This window comes from Pelodiscus sinensis, chromosome 4 (genome assembly GCF_049634645.1).
Source record: "Pelodiscus sinensis isolate JC-2024 chromosome 4, ASM4963464v1, whole genome shotgun sequence".
Classification (NCBI taxonomy): domain Eukaryota; kingdom Metazoa; phylum Chordata; order Testudines; family Trionychidae; genus Pelodiscus; species Pelodiscus sinensis.
In genome coordinates, this window is record NC_134714.1 from 100889404 (window position 1) to 100910992 (window position 21589).

At 43.0% G+C, this 21589-nt stretch overlaps 1 protein-coding gene across 14 annotated transcripts in view; it reads left to right on the plus strand.

Annotated features, from left to right (window-relative positions):
- The window catches only part of PPFIBP2 (PPFIB scaffold protein 2), a 247702-nt gene that overhangs the window by 150937 nt on the left and 75176 nt on the right, over positions 1–21589 (plus strand). For 13 of the 14 annotated variants that reach the window (XM_075927828.1, XM_075927829.1, XM_075927826.1 and 10 more), the window contains one exon: positions 2054–2167. In XM_075927828.1, the coding sequence (XP_075783943.1) occupies positions 2054–2167 (114 nt within the window). Of the gene's footprint in view, positions 1–1628; positions 1861–2053; positions 2168–21589 lie in introns of those variants that run through there. The other variant, XM_075927838.1, reaches the window with a different exon arrangement.

The following is a 21589-nucleotide window of genomic DNA, read 5'->3' on the forward strand; positions in this document are numbered from 1 at the left end:
AAATTGGAGAAGATGCAGAGAAGAGCAACAAGAATGATTAAAGGTCTAGAGAACATGAGCTGTGAGGGAAGACTGAAAGAATTGAGCTTGTTTAGTTTGGAAAAGAGAAGACTGAGAGGGGACATGATAGCGGTTTTCAGGTCTCTAAAAGGGTGTCCCAAGGAGGAGCGAGCAAACTTGTTCTTCCTGGCCTCTGAAGATAGAACAAGAAGCAATGGGCTTAAACTGCAGCAAGGGAGGTTTAGGTTGGACATTAGGAAAAAGTTCCTAACTGTCAGGGTGGTTAAACACTGGAATAAGTTGCCTAGGGTGGTTGTGGAATCTCCATCTCTCGAGATATTTAAGAGTAGGTTAGATAAATGTCTATCAGGGATGGTCTAGACAGTATTTGGTCCTGCCATGAAGGCAGGGGACTGGACTCGATGACCTCTTGAGGTCTCTTCCAGTCCTAGTATTCTATGAATTTTTTGTACATAATTCTACATTTGTAAGTTCAACTTTCATGATAAAGAGATCGCACTACCGTACTTACATTAGGTGATCCAAAAATGACTATTTTTTTTTTTGACAGAGTAAATATTTATGATAAAAATAAATATAAAGTGATGCTTGTACATTGTCTTTTTTGTTGTATGGTTTCACAATACCCACCAGGAAGGGGACCCAGTCCATGACTGGGTCTCTGAGGGCTACTACTACTACTACTAATATAATAATGAATATAGATTATGCAATATGGACTGCCTCACCTAGAGCTACAAGATGTATTTTAAAATCTTTGTAATGTTATGCATTACATATATTTTTGAGTTAAATATGTTTGGGTATGTCTACACTACCCTCCTAGTTCAAACTAGGAGGGTAATGTATGCATACCGCACTTGCTAATGAAGCCCGGGATTTGAATTTCCCGGGCTTCATTAGCATAAGCGGGGAGCCGCCATTTTTAAATCCCCGCTGCTTTGAACCCCGTGCAGCGTGGCTACACGGGGCTCGAACTAGGTAGTTCGGACTAGGGTGCCTATTCCGAACTACCGGTACACCTCGTTTCACGAGGAGTAACGGTAGTTCGGAATAGGAACCTAGTCCGAACTACCTAGTTCGAGCCCCGTGTAGCCGCGCTGCACGGGGTTCGAAGCAGCGGGGATTTAAAAATGGCGGCTCCCCGCTTATGCTAATGAAGCCCGGGAAATTCAAATCCCGGGCTTCATTAGCAAGTGCGGTATGCATACATTACCCCGCTAGTTCGAACTAGCGGGGTAGTGTAGACATACCCTTTCTGAGTTAAGCTATTGGGCTTTTCTTATTACAGTCTAACCTTTCCTAAACCAGTTCCTACCACCATTCTTATAGTTCCTTCAAAGTATTACTAATTGTTTCCTTCACAGCGATCCATCCCTTTTATTTCAGTTCTTTTTCATTCATGTTTTGGCTTGTTTAGTTTGGAAATTTTTGTAGAGTAGTTCTTAGTCAAGGCTAAAACATGCCTTTTACTTATTGCATTCTTTTATAGCTTTAGAAAGCTTTATTGATAGGTAAGTTGTACTCAGGATCTTGTAAGAAGCACTGTAATTGGTCAGTTTCCTGAAGAAGAGTTTTTATTGCTTATCCACTTTAAGAAGTGAAGTTTTAACAGAAGCTGAAAAAACAATGCATGTTCTCATATCACTTAAAATATTAAGAGTATTTTAGGCTACTGTTTTTTTAAAAGACAGTGTTTTCTTTATACAGTGATACGATTTACTCAGGCTATTTATACATAATCTCCCAGTGTTGTTGTGTCTTTTGTTGTTGTTTTAAAGAAAGCAGGGGAAAGGTGATTGATGTTTTCAAAGCAAAGATATTGTTAGAGGCTTTAAGGTAAAATTCAAAATTTGTGTTTGTCTTGCTAGAGGAAAGTGGTATGCTACTCAGGAATGTAAATCTTTTAAGGACTTTTAATTACAGGCTGGATATAAAAACACAATGTGTGCTGGACTGTTTAATAAGGCTAGCTGACGTTTGATTGCAGTCAGTTCAAAAGTGTTCTCTGTGTCTTGTTCTCAAATTACAGGTGAGTGTCCTCACCGATCAGGTGGAGGCACAAGGAGAGAAAATTCGGGACCTAGAAGTGTGTCTTGAGGGGCATCAGCTGAAACTTAATGCTACTGAAGAAATGCTTCAGCAGGTAAACTCTAACTTCAAAGGGTTCTTATGCAATCTCTTTCAAGGAGAAGGAACATGTATTCATGCTTCTGACTCTAATGCCTGAGCAAATGGACACAGAACAGTTTTGTCTCCTTTTATCCTCTCTGTTACCTTGAACAGTATTTTCATAGTGCATGTTTGTTTGCTTTCCTAGTATACATGGATTTTACTGGTCTGTTGTGTGGTATAAGCAGAAGGAATGTAAAATGAAATGGCTGTATATTATTAAGAATACTCAAGCAAGTTAAGCTGAAAGTGGGCTAGAGAAAAGGTTGAATAATTGGTGAGGTTAAATGCTAGTTTCTGTAGGGGTTAATTCTGTACTGTGTACTGCTTTAAACTCTCTCCTGCCTTCATGTGGCTTGCTTTGAAGTTGAATTTTAAGTTCATTTGAGGTTGAAATGGGTTAGATTAGCATTTTCTTGATTCATTTTTACGAGCTTTCTTTTTCTTCTCAAAGAGAGAGCTACTATATAAAGCTATTTTCCCCTTACTTCTGACCATGTGCATACAAAACCACAGTTCATTTTTGCTGTTCAACTTAACCCATTCATGCCATTTCACAGCAGAGGATGAGGGCATAGAATACACCATAAAGTAAATGTGGTTAAGCATATCAGACAGCAGTGACAGTTTCAGTGACAAATATTCTGAAGAAGTTTCTCTCTGCAATTTTCCACCTACCAACAAGAGGCACTGAAAATGATGAGTATCTACAGGTAATTTAGATTACAGATATTTAGACAAAGAATAGAGAATTTAAATAAATCAAGACTGTAGATTTGTAGGGCAAAAGTAAGCTTGTTTGGATCTTATCCAAGTGTTTTAAACTTATTTGTAGATGATTAGCACACTTATCTGGCATTGCTTGGGTCCTTAACTCAATTAAGTTTTTTTTTTTAATTAAAAGGAAAATGTCCAACCTCTATATGATTGTATTTTTCAAAAAATGTTATTTAAGGAAGTTATTTTTAATTTTGGATTTCTGAAAAAAAGAATTATTAACATATTTTCAATTTAATTGGTTTTAGTGGTTTTTTTAAAAATGGGAATTGCATCAAGTTTATTTTTTCTTTATCTCTGTAAACTGTTACCATTTGCTATGTTTTAACAAAAAGGGCTGTAGTCAATGTGGATTCCAGTAACATTTTCTTCTAGTTTCCAGACCTTAAGCATTAATTTAGCTGTGCCAAAACAGAGCACTGCCTCTTTTCTGTAAGGTTTATTGAGAAGCGATCCTAGTGCAGGTTCATCATATTTTTCTGGCTCATCTTGGTTCAGTCCAGGGATGGAAGTAACTTAATTTTATACAGGTTCTGTCGTATTACAACCTGCCTCTGGCAGGGGCCCTTCAGATCAGGAGGTTGGGGATATTACAACAATATTTGTAAGAAATGTAAGTGAATGGTGTGGTATGCGGGGCTCACGGCAGGGGTGGGCATGTTGCGGGTTCAAGTTAGGGGACTGGAGGGGGCTGTGGGTGTGCACCTCTTAGCCAATAGGATTCCTTGGTTGGATTAATGCTTTCAAACTGTTCAAGGCGAGGGAAGCTGGATTCACTCATATAAAATGTGCTAGATTTTGGAAAATGCCAATTTTTAATACCTAGGGTTTTCTTTTCAGAAGGTGGATCTCTAAAAACGACTAGTAGCTATTTAGAATGTGAACCGTCAGAAACAGCATGAACATGTCCCTAATCGGATCTAAGAGGGTTTTTTTCTAGAGCAGCCAGAGTGGAATCCAGGTGGTGGGGTAACGGGGCTTCATGGGGTGGGGGGTCTAAGTACAGCTGGTTGGGGCTCAGTGTAGGGTCTGCATTCAGGGGCTTGGCAGAGTGATCCAGATGCGGGAGGAGTGGGGCTCAGCAGGGTGAAGGTTTGGGAGGAGGGAGGCTCAGAAGTGGGGGTCCAGATGCAGATGGTTTGGGCAGATGGGGTAGTTCCCCCCATACAGTGACCTCTCCACTACTGGCTGAAGGTAGCCATGGGAGGTCCCTGTGGGGCGAGTGTGACCCAGTCTGTGCTTCAAGAGGGGTCCATGCAGAGGAAGAGGAATTCCTTCTCAGCTGGTGCCTGGTACACAATTGGAGCGATCAGCTGGGGAACCCTCAGTCTTGCTTCTCCCTGAGAAACAGAGTCTTGAATGCAGGACTTTGCAGCAGGGGGACTAGAACTGTTTTTATAGTGGAGTCAGCTGTAAACCTTACATGGAATGGAATCCATCTGAAGCCAGGGGATGTAGCAGCACCCTGAATTCCCGCATCTATGCTCCCAAGCTGCTCCTAATGGCCAAACCAGAGGTGCCTGCTCAGGACTCTTTCCCCAGAGGGACACGCAGATCAATTATTCAACAGTGAAAGAATGAAATCAGTGGGGGACATTAGTTCTGCTCTTGCTCAGTGGGATAGAATTCTCCCAGGAGTAAATATTATAGCTACTTAACTCTTGGACAAACCGAAGCATGAACACTTTCAGACCCTGTTTCTGCAGAGAGACACATTTCAGTGGATCTGAACATCTTCACAGAGCTCATGCAGGATCAGGCCCAAAGGGATTTACCCAGGATCATAACACAAGGCAGGGACAGAGACAGGAATAGATCTGAGGAGATCTGATGCCAAGACTATTATTAAACTATTGCATTCAGTATTTGCTTTGTTTAAATTAACCCCCCACATTCTATACTATTACCACTTCTGCTGTTTCTGGGTGGGTTTGTACAGTAAGGATAGACATAAACTAGTCATTTATTTACTTGATATTATTTTTCAAATAGTGTGTAGGACAGGAGTTTCTTTATGAGTTAGACATCAGGAAAATTTTATTTTCAGTTTAATCTTTCAGATGCTGACTTGTTAATTTAAGTCCCAACTGTGCAAAAATGTATAAGATTTATATACGTGTTAAAATTTAACTATGTAAGTTTTAGATTTTTCAAAACCATGTAAGGGAGTTAACAGTACAACTCCCTTGTCCTTCAAAGAGTCTTCAGCAGTACAATAATGAAATATTTGAAAGGGGATTTTTAACTAAGATTCTGTAGACTGAAAATTTAGAAATTAATTGTATATACTGGGGGTTGGCAAATGTCTGTTAAATGGATTCATTACCACTTGAATGGCTTTCACAGGTTCGATGCTCTGCTAATAGCTCTGGAGGATTTTTTTCACTTTTAAGTTAAATAGATCCTCTCTGGAGGAAGCAGAGCCAGAGAAAAGGAATAGGCAGAGGCAGAGGCAGGTGGATGGCTATTAAGACCCAGTAGTGCCCTAAATTTTTCGGGTGCCCTACACAGGTGTTTCTCAAACTTTTTTTTATAAAGTACCCCTTTTTTAAAAAAAATTGTAAGTACCCCCAGTATCTACAGTTTTCAGACACACAATTTTTTTTGGTATTATTGCAACACATTTGTTTAAACAACTTAATTGTAGCCACGCAGGTGGTGAAATTTTTGGGTGCAAAAAGTACAAAAATAATAAAGTGCTGTAAAACTTAAAACAAGAATTCAGTTTTCTCCAAATTACAGTTGTGTTGACATACCCCCCAGACTTCTCTTGAGTACCCTGAGGGTATTCGTACCACTAGTTGTGAAACACTGCCCTACATAGCTACATATTCTACATATAGGTAAGGATATTTATGTATGTAATGCTACCCAGCAAAATGCTTACCATCTGAATCCAGACTAACAGAGATTCATGCATGATGTAAGGGCATGGCCATTAGCTTGGATCCTTTTGGTTTCTGATTCCCTGGTGCTTATTTTGAACTCTGATCTAAAGCTACAGTGCAACACTTTAAAAACAGAATAAGCTCCTTTTTGTGTATTAGTGTTATTCAAAATTTCCTTCTGTTTCTTGTAGGATGTCAATGCACAGTGTAGTGGAACAGCTCAGGTGTTGAAGAATAATCTGGCATGTGACTATGTCAAGACCAACTTTTCATGTTTTCTTGAAGCAACTTGTAATGGTGGTTCTGATTTTGCTAGGACTTAATTCATAGCCTAACTAAGATCTATACCAGGGGTTTGTTTCAAAGTCCACTGAAGATATAGGAGTCTTTGAATTGATTTCAGTGGGTTATGGATCAAACCTTAAATTTAGAACACAAGGGCTGTGTCTACATTGGCACCCTTTTCCAGAAAAGGGATGCTAATGAGACAAGTCAGAATTGCAAATGCTGCGGGGGATTTAAATATCCCCCGCGGCATTTGTATGAACATGGCTGCTGCTTTTTTCCAGCTCGGGGCTTTGCCGGAGATAAGCGCCAGTTTAGATGGGATCTTTCGGAAAATAAAGCCTTTTCTGGAAGATCCCTTATTCCTGATTTTAAGAATAAGGGATCTTCCAGAAAAGACTTTATTTTCTGAAAGATCCCGTCTAGACTGGCGCTTTTCTCCGGCAAAGCCCCGAGCCGGAAAAAAGCGGCAGCCATGTTCATGCAAATGCCACGGGGGATATTTAAATCCCCCGCGGCATTTGCAATTCCGACTTGTCTCATTAGCATCCCTTTTCTGGAGAAGGGTGCCAATGTAGACACAGCCAAGTATTCTGTCTTGTGAGGGATGAAAAAGAGGGTCATGAGCAATGTTCCCTCTTACCTTTTCCATCGATGTGCAGATTTTTTTTAACCATGTGTAGAAGAAATTGTTGTGTGCACTGATGCATGTGTACCGCCAATAGAAACAAAAAAGTAGCTGTGGATGCTCTGCTAATCTGCTGGGTGGCATTTGAATCTCTCCTGAGTGTCTACAGAACTGCACACATTACAGGTAACACATAAGTGTGATTGAGGTATTGTTTTTCATTTTTTAAACCACTTAACATTGAAATTTCTAGATGAACATCTATTGACATTAGCACTTTGGATAAGCCTTAAATATGCATCCCATTCTGATTAAGAAGAAATTCATCCTGAGTTGCTTAATGTTTGTTTTCATGTGTGAGTTCAGTAGTAGAGATTTTTGAGTCTATCCTCTGTATAAAATACTCAAGTGAAGAGAAGAGCGTTCCAGTGCAGGTCTTTGTTTTAGACAACGCTTTACTTCTTTAGGGTATGTCTACACTACAGCACTAATTCGAACTAACTTAATTCGAACTAGTGCATCTAGACCTAAAAACTAGTTCAAATTAGCATTTTGCTAATTCGAACTAGCATGTCCACATTAAGTGGACCCTGAACCGAGGTTAAGGCTGGCCGGAAGCAGTGCCGGCGGAGCATCAGGTTAGGACTTAGAGCGTGGAGGTGCTGTCTCAGGCTAGCCGAGGGCTGTGCTTAAAGGGACCCGACCCCCACCCCGGACAGACAGTTCTCAGGGTTCCCCGCTCGCTTGTCTAACTCGATGAGGGACAGCAAAGCAGTCCTGGCTTACAGTGCCCTGAGTGCCAACACTCGGCACATCACAGCACTCGGCCATCAGCCCGGCTGCACTTGTCACAGGCTGCCATCGGGGGAGGGGGTGTGAAATAGGCGGCTGCAGGAGAGCTTCCACCCTGAGGCGCCTGCAGAGCCACCCCAGTCCTCCCCATCGGGGGCTCGTACCCCATTCCTCACTCACCTCCTTCCACTTACCCCTCCCTAGCCCCCCTTCCTGATGTACAAAATAAAGGACACGTGTGTTCAAAAATAGAAACTCTCTTTATTGAACACAACTCGGGGAGACTGAGAAAAGGAGGTGGGAGAGGGGAAGAGAGAGGGTGGGAGAGGAGAAGGCAACTAAAATGATCAGGGGTTTGGAACAGGTCCCATATGAAGAGAGGCTAAAGAGACTGGGACTTTTCAGCTTGGAAAAGAGGAGACTGAGGGGGGATATGATAGAGGTCTATAAAAGCATGAGTGGTGTGGAGAGGGTGCATAAAGAAAAGTTCTTCATTAGTTCCCATAATAGAAGGACTAGAGGACACCAAATGAAATGAATGGGTATCAGGCTTCAAACTAATAACAGAAAGTTCTTCCTCACAAAGCAAATAGTCAACCTGTGGAACTCCTTGCTGCAGGAGGCTGTGAAGGCTAGAACTATAAGGGTATGTCTACACTACCCCGCTAGTTCGAACTAGCAGGGTAATGTAGGCATACCGCACTTGCAAATGAAGCCCGGGATTTGAATTTCCCGGGCTTCATTTGCATAAGCAGGGAGCTGCCATTTTTAAAACCCCGCTGGTTCGAATCCCGTGCAGCGCGGCTACACGGGGCACGAACTAGGTAGCTCGAACTAGGCTTCCTAGTTCGAACTACCATTACTCCTCGTGAAATGAGGAGTAACGGTAGTTCGAACTAGGAAGCCTAGTTCGAACTACCTAGTTCATGCCCCGTGTAGCCGCGCTGCAAGGGGTTCGAACCAGCGGGGTTTTAAAAATGGCGGCTCCCCGCTTATGCAAATGAAGCCCGGGAAATTCAAATCCCGGGCTTCATTTGCAAGTGCAGTATGCCTACATTACCCTCCTAGTTCGAACTAGGAGGGTAGTGTAGACATACCCTAACAGAGTTTAAAGAGAAGTTAGATCAATTCATGGAGGTTGGGTCCATGGAGTGGTATTAGCCAGGGGGTAGAAATGGTGTCCCTGGCCTCTGGAGATGGATGGCACGAGACAATGTGCATGGTCATTATCTTCAATCCATCCCCTCCAGGGTACCTAGTGTGGGCCGCTGTCGGCAAACAGGCTGCTGGGCTAGATGGACCTTTGGTCTGACCCAGTACAGCCGTTCTTATGTTTTTATGTTCTAAGCTCAGGGCTCAGGGTTGGGGATCTCACTGGACCACTTTGATTTTCATGCAAACCTGCTCCTGGGTGGCCAGGCTGGCAGCTATCCTGCCCTAGACGGCCACTTTCCTGTGCCTAGTGCGGAGGTCATGGACGTTGGAAGCTTCCCCCAAACCTGCATGAGTTCCCTGATCTCCGCACTAGACCAGGCGGGCACCCGCCTTCTGCAGCCCCGGGCAGGCTCCTGGGAGCCGCCAGCCTGGTCCCAGGAAGAGGCGGAGGCCTGGGAGGCAGCGTATGTCTGGCTCATCCCGTGCCAGGTGCAGGGTCTGCTGGCTGGGTGCTGGCGGGCTTGCACCTGGCACAGGCACCATAGCCAGCCCGTGCCCCTTTAAGGGCTCAAGGGCCGGGAGGGGGGCAGAAGAGTTTCCCTGGTGGTGCCCAGAGTGGACACCAGGGCAAGCTGGGGAGGGCTAGCCTCCCACTAGTTCGAATTAATTGGCTACACAGCCCTTAATTCGAACTAGTTAATTCGAACTAGGCGTTAGTCCTTGTGGAATGAGGTTTACCTAGTTCGAATTAAGTGCTCTGCTAGTTCGAATTAAGTTTGAATTAAGTTTGAACTAGCGGTTTGTATGTGTAGCGCCTATCAAAGTTAATTCCAACTAACGTCTGTTAGTTTGAATTAACTTTGTAGTGCAGACATACCCCAAGATAGATAAAAATTTGGTAGTTATATTGTCCATTGGAAGGTAAATTATGAAGAGTGAAGCAAGGTGCAGTCTCTGCTCTGACTTCCTGTTGAAGATTTTCTGTTGCCTAATGAGCCTTGGAAATGACTGTCCAAGACTGACCAATAAAATGAGTACAAACTGGGCTCTGGTGAACTTCATCTTCCAAAAGCAAGAAGGGCTTGATTCCTCTGTACTAGTCTTTATTGTGCTCCGCCTTCACATCTGTCCCAGTTCCTAGCCATGTTTTGATTCAACCTGCCAGCCATAGCTATCCTGCATTTTGCTTATGACCGGCAATAGTCAATCCAGAGGACTCTGGGTAGTTTGTTCAGATAGTCCCCATAAGTTAGGACATGGTATGTTTCCCACAAGATCTGTTGCCAAAGAGTCATTAATCAGTTAGACTCTGTTCAGGACACTGTCTCTTAATCATATAAATTGAAAATAAATATCTGAACACAAATGGGTCTGAATGTATGTTCTTTCTCCTCTCAAGGCTAGAGTGCCCTCTCCCCCCAGCCACTCTATAAGTTTAAAAAGCAAGGGGACAGTGTATGGAACTCTGTCCTCTCTTGTGTCTTTGAAAAAGTTGGCCAGGATACCACTGGAAAGCATAGTGCCCTCCTCCGCCTCCCCCCTCCCCACACACACATAGGAGCTGGGCTTAAAAGGCAGGGACAAATGGTGCAAGGACAGCAACTTGGGTGTGTGATACACTGTAGCCAGTAATTATTTCATTCTCGTTATCATCTTTCCTGTATATGAATGGGCCAGATTCCTATCTCCATTACTGTGGTGTACATCTGGAATAACTATTCACCTTATGAGAGCTTTGCTGTGCAGCAAGGATCATACTATCAACTTTGAATTACCCAAGCTACCAGCATGCAGACAAGTTTCAACACTTCCTTACAATTTTCAGCAAGTACTTGCAATAGCCTGTTTGGTGTGAGAGTTTTAAATGGTGATATAGTCTGTGCTTTTTTAGTTGTTAGTGAGGTGATAGTCACACAGCTTTTGCTAGTTTACATTTCATTTACATTTAACGTAGGTACTGCTGTGTTCTTCATACACATGTGAAAGACTATTCAAACAGTCCAAGTAATTAGTATGTTTAGTGCTTTCCATGTTCTTGACTGTAGTATGTGAAAATGGTGAACTGGAGGGCTGTGGTTCACTGTTTGCTGTTGTTTTGTACCATTTCATGGAGATTGCACATGTACATTGCTCTCGGCTGTGTTTTGAGTTAAGTGACTATCTTACTTCTACTCCAGCTGACACATAGCACTTGGAAAGTGCAGTCCTCAACAGTGATGATTCTTGCTGTATTTTTCTAACAGATGTAGGTCTAACAGATGCCAGGTAGGTCTCTATTTTGTTTCAAAACTGCTTTAAGTGAAGATGAAAAGTACAAATTTTGTCTCGTCAGAAAGTATTTCACACAGTGTGTTGTGCAGAATAGGGTTTTTTTTACTTAACTGAGAATTTTCTCAATAGTTTCTCTATTATTGTGTAGCATGACTTTCCTCCTGTTCCATGGGCTACTGACTATCCCAGAACTTTCTTATTTATTTTATTTTGGGCTATTTAGACACTCTGAAGAGGCCTTTTTGTATATTATCCAATTTCATTTAAAACCTTCTAATAACAACTTTACAAGATCTGTGCATTTCCTAACCAGCTACAGATCCTGTATGAATTTGAAAATGAGCAACAGCACATGCCCAGATTTTATTGGAATTCTTAAAAGACGTGTTTTAACATAAAAATCAAAATGCTAATGTGTGCAATGTACTTTTGAGTATTTCAGAAATAACTCTGCATTTAGAAATAGCATACATGTTTGAAGTGTGCATTGATCTGTGTGATGTATGTACTTGGTGCATGTTTTTTCTTTATACACATTCTGCTCCAAAATAATATTTTTCTTATTTTTAAAGGGGCAAAAGTAATTTTTTAAACAGGTCACTTTGTTGACCAGTTAAAAGAAATATAGGCAGTGTTACGGGGTCCGTGAGCCCACCCCGTCCTGGGCAGTCACACTCCCACGGTTGCCGTCCCGGAAGGTCCCAGTCTCGGTGCCGCGGCGCCGGGACGGCCCTCCCGGTGGTTGCCCCGAGGATCCCGCGAGCGAGGAGGTGAGGGGGGTCCGGGCCCTCCCTCTCTCCAGACCCCAGCCCAGGGCCCTAAGGCGGGGGAGATGCTCTTCTCTCCCCCGACCTGGCTGATGGGGCACAGAGCCGCAACGCATCAACCCTCGGGCTCCAGTACACCCGCCCTGGGCTGCTTCCTCACGCCCTCGCTCGTCCGCTCACCAGCTGGCTGGTCTCGCCGCCTCCTCGGTGTCTCTCAGTCTCTGTCTCCAGCGTCCTCCTTCTCCTCCCCTCCTGCTTCTGCCTCTCCTGACTTTATACCTGGGGAAGGTGCCGCCCCGCCCCTCCAGAGCACTCACACCTGTGCTCATCCACGGCCCCAGCTTCTCCTCCCCAGCTGTTTCCCCTCACCCCCAGCGTTCTCTCCCTCTCCTGCAGCTGTGGGGCATAGGGCCGGCTGGGGCGCCCGCGGGGCCGCCCGCCCCGAGGCTGGTGGGGTGCCGTCCCTGCCCGGTTGTCCCCACTAACCTTGCCGGGGGGGGGGTTCTTCCCCCGCGCTGTCCCGGGCTGCGTCCCTGGAGCCGCCAGTCTGGCGGCATGTCTCGGCTGCCCTGCTGCCTGCGTCCCCGGCGGCAGCAGGTCCAGCCGTGGCGTTTCTTCCTGCCCCGCTGGGGGGGCCCTCCTCGGTGCGGGGTTGCCTCACCCCGTCACCGCCCTCCCCTGTGTTGCTCGGGGTCCCGCCCGCTCGCCCGCCTGCCGAGCGGCGCGTCCCGGTTACCCCACCGGACGCGTCCTCGGCGGCGGCGAGGCAAGCCGCGCCGCTTTCCCCTGCCTCGCTGGGGGGGGCCCCTCTAGTGCGGGGTTGCCTCACCCCGTCACAGGCAGTGCTTTTTAAAAAGAGAGAAGTGAAATTCTTAGAAGATCCTCCTAAAACCTCTGCAGCCCAAATTTCCCTTCTGCATCTCATATATTATCTTTTTTATTCAAAAACCAACAACAATAATTTCTATTTTCTTTTCTTGCAACTGCATATTTATTTAAGCTGATTTCAGATTGCATTTATACCACGGAAATACTCTGTAATTTCTCTGTAACAAAATGGGTTATATTCTGCTGTTCACTAGAAACATCTGCTAGAATATGAAAGTAATTGCTTCCAGATGTTACTCATTTCAAAAAGGGACATTTATTTTAAACTGCACTTTCAATCAAACCAAAAGTTACAGACTTTCTAGATCTGAGACTTAGCCTCAGCAGGTGTAAAATAGTCACTTATCACATTAAAATAGCACCTTATCACTCAAACAGAGCCGTTACAATCAACAGGAGACTACTGAATGGATAAGATGTCCTATGCTACAAGCGTAACAGTGGCAAAGTCTTTCATGAGGGAATACTATACAGTGTAGTCTAAGGAAAGATCTTGTATTGCATTGAGCATGGGATTTTTTATACAGAATGTTTTTAAAAGTTATGTTCTCACTATCTGTTGGTCCTAAACAACAGTAGAGGAACTTCAGCATGGTGTCTGTCTCCAAAGCAGCTCTAAATATTTTGACTAAACAGTATTCGTCATCTGTCAAGCGAAGGGTTACGTGCAACCACGGCAGCAGGCTCTCTATCCTTTTTTAAATGTGGTTGATTACTTTGTACCAGCTCCATGAGCAGAGTGACAGCTTCCAAAGCACTTCCTTCTCTGTGTCCAACACACCCGCTTGCCGGGAGAGTGCTGCTTTCCCCTTTCCCACAGGAGCCTGCGGGTCGGAGGACAGAAGGGAAGAAGTGGGGATGAGGGAGGGAGTCCAGGAACTGAAACCATGTTTCACTGGAGATAGGCAAATGGAGGTTAGCAGCAGATGCAGCAGCTAAAAGCTTCCCCTGCTTCATACTAGTTGCCGTGCGAGATATCAGTCTTCTCCCAATCACACAGAGGGAGTGACAGGGAATTGATGCTGTCTGAATGTGACTAACAACCTGGTCCGTATGCTGCAATGCTTTGTGCTGTAATGACTCCAGACCACTTTCTGGTGATTTGGTGTGGGAAGGCGTCCTATTGTGAAGGATGGAATAAGGCAGGCTCTCCAGAAACCTTGTGAGAAGGACCAAAGGGTTCCTCTGTGAGAGCTTCATGGAACTGTGCAGGGAGGATTCCAGTTCCATCTCCAGTCAGGTTAAGAAGCTGTTCCAGGCCCCCTGTACTGTGTAGGCACAGAGTGCACCACATATCCCACCCAATTGTTTTAACCCACTTGCAGCAAGATAAAAAACGTGAACTCACAAGAAATGCTCTCTCCAGGGTCAGTGCCCGACTGTGAGACGTCCTGGGAGGAGGGGATTGTCTCCAAGGTTATAAAAAGTTCTTGGATCTTGCTGCTTGTCTGCTGACCATTCTCCTCCTTTTCTACCATGCTGTCCTCCTCACTCCTGCCTTGATGGGGGTCCTGGGAGGATTCCATGGTCTGGCTTGGGAAGCTGATCGGGTCCCTCACTAGGATCAAATGCAGCTGCTCGTAGAAGTGGCATGTTTGTAGCGATGCTCCAGACCATTTGTTTGCCTCCTTTGTCTTTTGGTAAAAATGCCTCAGCTCCTTTATTTTCACACAGCACTGCTAGGTGTCCCTGGCGAATCCTTTCTTCACCATGGACTTTGCAATCTTTGCATAGACATCTTCAGTCTGTTTACTGGTTCAGTGTGCACTCATTGTTTAGAAAACCAACCATATGCAGCTAAAATCAACTTAAACTCCTGGTGTAGACCAGGCCTCTGTGTCTCTGTGCAAATCAGCACAGCATGCATGTTCTGAAAGGGGATATGTGCCTGCCTGTAGGGCAGACAGATGAGTTCAAAATAAAGAGCAGACAGGACTTGAGGGATTATGGGCCATTTTCAGAGTCCAGTCACAACTCAGAAAACACTTCAAGTATCCACATTGGCATCCCAGAACTTGTATCCAGAGTGCAGCAAGCTCTACACATCTCATTGAGGTGGTATATGCAGAGCACAGCAACTGCAACTTTAGTGTGCATTGAGTGTCTTGCCAGTGTGAGCACCTCAGGAGTTACAGCACTGGGGGCTGATTTACTGCTCTGTAATTTACCAGTGTAGACTTGGTTTGAGCGTCTCCCATAGGCATAGCTACTCCACTTGCCTGAGAGCTATGTCGATGGGAGAAACTGTGTCAGGAGATAAGATGTTAAAACTGCATTGTTCAGGGATATGGATTTTCCACACTGCTGAGCCACGTAGTTATATTGACAAAAGTCTGCAATGAAGACTAAGCCCCAATCGCCTCAAGCTCATCTGAAGAAGTGGGGTTTGCCTACAAATATATATATTTGTTAGTCTCTCAGATGCCACAGGACTACTTGTCGTTTTTTTAGATAGGAATACCCATACTGCATGCAGTGTTCAAGTGTGGGCGTACTGTGATTTATATAGTGGCATTGTGATATTTTTCTGCCTCTTTCCTAATGGTTCCTCACATTCTGTTATCTTTTTGACTGCCTTTGCACATGGAGCAGATATTTTTAGAGAATTAGACGACATAATTTGAAGTTCTTCCTTGAGTGGCCTCACCTAATTTAGATCCCATCATTTTGTATCTATAATTAGGACTATGTTTTCTAGTATTCATTACTTTGCACTTATTAGCATTGAATTTTAACTACCATTTTGTCACCCAGCCTTGAGAGAGTACTTTGTAACTCTTTGCAGTCATCTTTGGACTTAACTGTCTTGAGTAGTTTTGAGTCATTTGCAAACTTTGCCAATTCCTGTTTACCCCCCTTCCCTGACCATGTATAAATATGTTGAACAGCACTGATCCCCGTACAGAACTTTGTGGGACCCTGCAATTTCCTTCGTTCCATTGTTAAAAATTAACTTTTATTTCTACTCTTTGTTTCTAATCTTTTAATCAGTTACTGATCCTGGAGGGGACCTTCCCTCTTATCCCATGACTGCTTAGTTTCCAGAAGAGCCTTTGTACATATCAAAAGCTTTCTGAAAGTCCAGCTACACTGTACAGTCTAGATCTCCCTTGTCTGTATGCTTTCTGATACCCTTAAAGAATTATAATAGATTGGTGAAGCATGAATTCTCTTCACAAAACCTACATTCACTCTTCCTGAACATGTCATATGCATGTATGTGTCTGATTATTCTTTTCCTTGTTATTGTTTCAGTCACTTTACCTGATACTGAAGTTAGGTTTACCTTACACTAATTCCCAGGTTCATAGAATCCTAGGGCTGGAAGAGACCTCAGAAGGTCATTGAGTCCAACCCTGCTAAAAGCAGAACCAGCCTCAACTAAATCTTCCCAGCCAGGGCTTGTCAAGCTGGGACTTAAAAACCTCTAGGGATGGAAATTCCATCAGCTCCTTAGGGAACCCATCCCAGTGCTTCCCCACCCTCCTAAGGAAATAGTTTTCCTAATATCCAACCTAGACCTCCCCCCACTGCAACTTGAGACCATTACTCCTTATTCTGCCATCCATCATGACTGAGAACAGCCTCTCTCCATCCTCTTTGGATCCTCCCTTCAGGAAGTTGAAGGCTACTATCAAATCCCCCCTCACTCTTCTCTTCTGCAGACTAAACAAGCCCCAATCCCTCAACTTCTCCTCGTAAGTCATGTGTGCTCCAGCCTTCTAATTATTTTGGTTGCCCTCCACTGTACCCTCTCCAATGCATCCACAGCCTTTCTGTAGTGTGTGGGGGGAGGGGGAAGGGAGCAGAACTGGATGCAATACTCCAGATGTGGCCTCACCATTGTCAAATAAAAGAGACAAATAACTTCTCTAGATCTGCTGGCAATGCTCCTCCTAATACACCCTAATATTCCATTAGCCTTCTTGGCTACCAGGACACACTGTTGACTCATATCCAACTTCTCCTCCACTGTAATCCCCAGGTCCTTTTCTGCTGAACTGCTACTTAGCCAATCGGTCCCCAGCCTGTAACAATGCTTGGGGCTCTTCTATCCCAAGTGCACAACTCTGCACCTGGCCTTGTTGAACCTCATCAGATTTCTTTGTGGCCCAGTTCCCCAATTCATCTATATCACTCTGGACCCTATCCCTGCCCTCCAACGTATCTACCTCTCTCCCTAGCTTAGTGCCATCTGCAAATTTTCTGAGGGTGCAGTCCATGCCCCATCCAGGTCAATAATAAAGATGTTGAACAAAATCGGCCCTAGAACTAATCCTTGGGGCACTCCACTTGAAACCGACCACCAGCCAGACATAGAGCCATTAATCACTATCCATTAGGCCCAACAATCTGGCCAGCTTTCTATTCACCTTACAGTCCATTTATCCAATCCATACTTCCTTAACTTGCTGGCAAGAATATTGTGGGAGACCGTATGAAAAGCTTTGCTAAAATCAAGATATATCACATCCACTGACTTCCCTATGTCCACAGAGCTAGTTACCTCATCATAGAAGCTCATCAGATTAGTCAGGCATGACTTGCCCTTGTTGAATCCATGTTGACTATTCCTGATCACTTCCCCTCTTCCAAGTGCTTCAAAATGGATTCCTTGAGGATCCCCTCCATGCTTTTTCCAGGAACTGAGGTAAGGCTGACTGGTCTCTAGCTCCCTGGATTGTTCTTCTTCCCTTTTTTAAAGATGGTGCTACATTTGCCTTTTTCCAATCATCCAGGACCTCTCCCAATTGGCACTAGTTTTCAAAGATAGTGGCCAAAGGCTCTGCAATGACATTTGCCAACTCCCTCAGTACCCTTGGATGCATTAAATCCAGACCCATGGATCTGTGTATGTCTAGCTTTTCTAAATAGCTCTTAACCTGCCCTTTTTCCATCAAGCCTTCCCACCTCCTTCCCATACTGTGTTGCCTAGTGCAGTAGTCTGGGAGCTGACCTGGTCTATTAATACAGAGGCAAAAAAAAGCATTGAGTGCTTGAGCTTTTCCTACATCATCAGTTACCTCCCTCATCCAGTAAGGGCCCCACACCCTCTCTGATCACCCTCTTATTGCTAAAATGCCTGTAGAAACTTTTCTAGTTACCCTTTACATCCCTCACTAGCTGCAATTCCGGGTGTGCTTTCACCTTCTTGATTTTCCCCCTGCATTCTCGAGCAATACATTTATACTCCTCCCTAGTCATCTGCCCAAGTTTCCACTTCTTGTAAGCTTCACCTCTAGAGTCTTTTTTTTTTTTTTAAATCACGGTTACATCAGATGTTCTCAAGTCTTCTGGTAAAGAGACTGGTTTAATTGATACAAGAAGCCCTCGCCATTCATGGAGGATGCGTTCCTGGCATCACCACAAATGGCAAAATTCATAAATACCAAGAGCTGCAACTCCTGGCTACCTCTGTGAGCTCCCCAGGGCTCCTGAACTCACCTCAGCTGCCAGGAGCCGTGAGGAACTCACTGTGGCTCTGGGAAGCTGTGGTGAGTTCCCCGCAGCTCCTAGCCCCTGTCTCCTCCACACAGAACCACAAATTCCATGAATTGTGAGGGTCTCTTGTAGATGACTTACTACAGTTTATAGGTTTGAAGTTTCATATTTGAGTTCTTTCAGAACTCTTGGCTGAATATCATCTGGTCTTCTTGACTTATTACAGCTTAATTTATCGATTTGTCCAAAAACTTCTTTATTGACACTTCAGTCGTACAGTCCTCAGAAAGGAGTGACTTCAGGGTGTTTAATCTGAACACTAAAGAGTGATGTAACGAGATAATTTATCTTCTCTGCAATGGCTTTGTCTTTCTTGAGTGCTTGTGTGTCCAGTGGCCCAACTGAACGTTTGGTAGGCTTCCTGCTTCTGGTATACTTAAAAGTTAACTTCAGATTTTTTGTGTGTCTTATGCTAGTTGCTCATTATATTTTTTTGGCCTGTCTAATTATGCTTTTACATTTGACTTCATAGAGTTTATGCTCATTTCTATTTTTCTTAATGGGATTTGATTTCCAGGTTTTAAAATACTGAATTTTTAAAATACTCTTTCACACTTCTGTTGAGCCATTAAGGCATGGTTTTGATCCTCTTACTTGTTTCGATTTATATACATTTAATTTTAGCCTCTGTTAACAGTAGTTTCTCTGCAGCTTGCTGGCATTTCACTTTTGTGATTGCTCCTTTTAATCACCATTTAACAAGCTTCCTCATGGTTTGTAGTTCCCTTTTTTGAAGTTAAAATTGTAATTTAAAGTTACAATAGTAAAGCCTACTGCAGTTTGGGGTGATATGTACCTCTGCACAGTGATCCTTTACAAGATGCAATTGTTGTGTCCTTCATTCTTGCTTTCCAGGAAGACAGTAAAATCTAAGGGTAACTTTTATATATTATAAAGGTTTTGGCTCATGACTTTGCAAACAGCATTTGTGGTATAAAAAGCAGTCACTACTGAAATGATATATTGGGTGATTCTTTGAACAAATTTTCTGAACAAAATTAAGTCAATGAAATATTCAACTATGAATACTGAAACAAACAAAAAGGGAAATATTTAAATATATCTCAGTGAAATAATTCAACAGCAGACAGATGCAGCCCAATGAGGGATGCACAGCCAGAAGCATAAAACACACAATTCCTGTTCTGTTTATTTTCATATCTGTGGCCAGATTCCCTTAGCAATGTCAGCAGGAATGGGCACAACTGTGGGTAAAGTTGGTGGTTCAAGACAACTGCTGTTGGAGCACAGAGGAGAGTCAGTTTCTATTTTTAATCCAGACAACATTCTCCACCAGATTAAAGCAATATTGCGGTGGATTATATTTGAGTTCTAAATAAACAGTGAACGTGTAACTTTAAATTTATTAAAAACTAGCAGACCTATAGCACTTTAGAGACTAACCAAAGTGGGTTTTGCCCACAAAAGCTGATGATACTATATATATGATTAGTCTTTAAGATTCTACAGGACTACTCATTGTTTTTAAAGTTATAGACTAACACAGCCACCCCTCTGAGATTTTTACAATTTTTGTTTGTTTTGCTTTTTCAAAATCCTTCCTTGCTTCTAAATCATAGTATACATACATAATATTTGTGATCCACATTCTGATCTCAGTGACATCCATGTAGATACAGAGTAGCTACACTGACTTCATTAAAATTCCTCTAGATTTACCTCATGTAAGTGGAATCAAAGTCTAGCCTCCTTTTTTTTTTTTAGTCCCCCTTTGGCTTTTGGGTAAAATTTTCAAAATATGCCTGTGCTTTAGGAGCAGACGTTCTATTCTTTTAAAGTTGCTTAAGACCCATTCTGGAAAATGGGACTGAGGTGTGACTAGGTACTTCAAGTGCTTTTGAAAATTCTATCCTTTGTCAACTTATTTACTTGACATTGATTAGCATGGGAATCGATAGGTATGAAGAGATAAATCTTGAGAGATGGCTATTTTCCAAATGCGACACAAGACTGGTATGAGAATCATTTTTGCTATCGCTATTTCTGGCATGCCATGGTCTTCCACAGATTTCTAATACTTCAAAAAATGAACTCAGTTCACTTGCCTAAGCAAAAACCTTGGCCAAATGTTTCTAGTTGAGCATGTGGCTCAGTTTAGACATTGTCTACTGTGCTGGATTCCAGTGAGATCACATCACTTTCCATTCAACATTATTTGCTTTATAGCGTGCGTATTCTTCTTCCAGAATTAATTGTAATAACATTGCAAAGAAAATTTTCAAGGTGATTTTGTCTGATAGGAAAGAAGTTGTATGTCTCCATTAACTCAGCAACAGAGGTGGATTTCTCAGTCCTTTTATAAGAGTCCATGTTGTGGAATCTATATGTTTTTGATAATTCATTATACAAATTTGTAAATCTAAATCATTGCATTGTAGTATTAAAATCAATTTCTGCCTGGGGGAATGTTTTGGAATGCAGGTTCTCAGCAGAAAACTCCATGAAAAGATTTTATCTGACACAGTGTTTCGTATTGTGTCATCTGAAGATTTGTGTAGGATTATGTGATTATGCTATTCAGCCTTTACATACTCTTCCAGCTTGACATTTAGCCATGAAATAACTCAGACAAAAATACTCTCCTGAAAAAAATGTTCCCTGGTAGCTTACCTTGAAGAACATTTAGGAAAAATAGCTGCAGAATTCACGGACATTCTTGGAAGGATACATACAATGGAGGGGGTAGAAAATGTTGCTTTCCTCTTAAGCTTGAAGTCAAGTTGCTTGATTTTTCTGCATCAGAAAAACAATCTCTTTTCAGTTATTTTCTTCTGCATTCTAGTCAACTTGAAAATATTTTCACTCTAATATTTATAAATCTGTCACAGTTCCAGTAATAACATATTTAAGAGTTACTTTTCCCAACAGTAATAAATGCTTATTTCAAATTTGTCTGCAATGCCACATTTTTTAAAAATTATAAACAATGACTGCACAAAAATGGCCATACTGAGTCAGACCAGTGGTCCATTTAGTCCACTATCCTGTCGTCTTACAGTGGCTGGTGCCAGGTACTGCAGACGAAGTACTGAACAGGTCCATCTAGCAGTTGAAAGTTTAGGGACACCAAGGAGTCCCATTCTTGACTATATTGGCTAATAGCCATTGATACACCTATTCTCCATGAAAGTACCTAATTATTTTTTACCTTCCTCACATGCCATGGCAATCGGTTTCACAGTGTGACTGTGCATTGTGGAGAAAAGTACATCCTTGTATATTTATTTTCAACTTGCTGCCCATTAATTTCATCAGATGACTCTGAGTTCTTATATTTTGTGAAGGGGTTAATAATATTTCCCTAGTCACTTTCTCCCTTCCATTCATGACTTTGTAGACCTTTCTCCTTTTTGTAGACAATACTGCCCCCCCCCCCCAGTTATCTCTTCTAAACTGAGCAGCCCCAGTCTTTTCAAACTCAC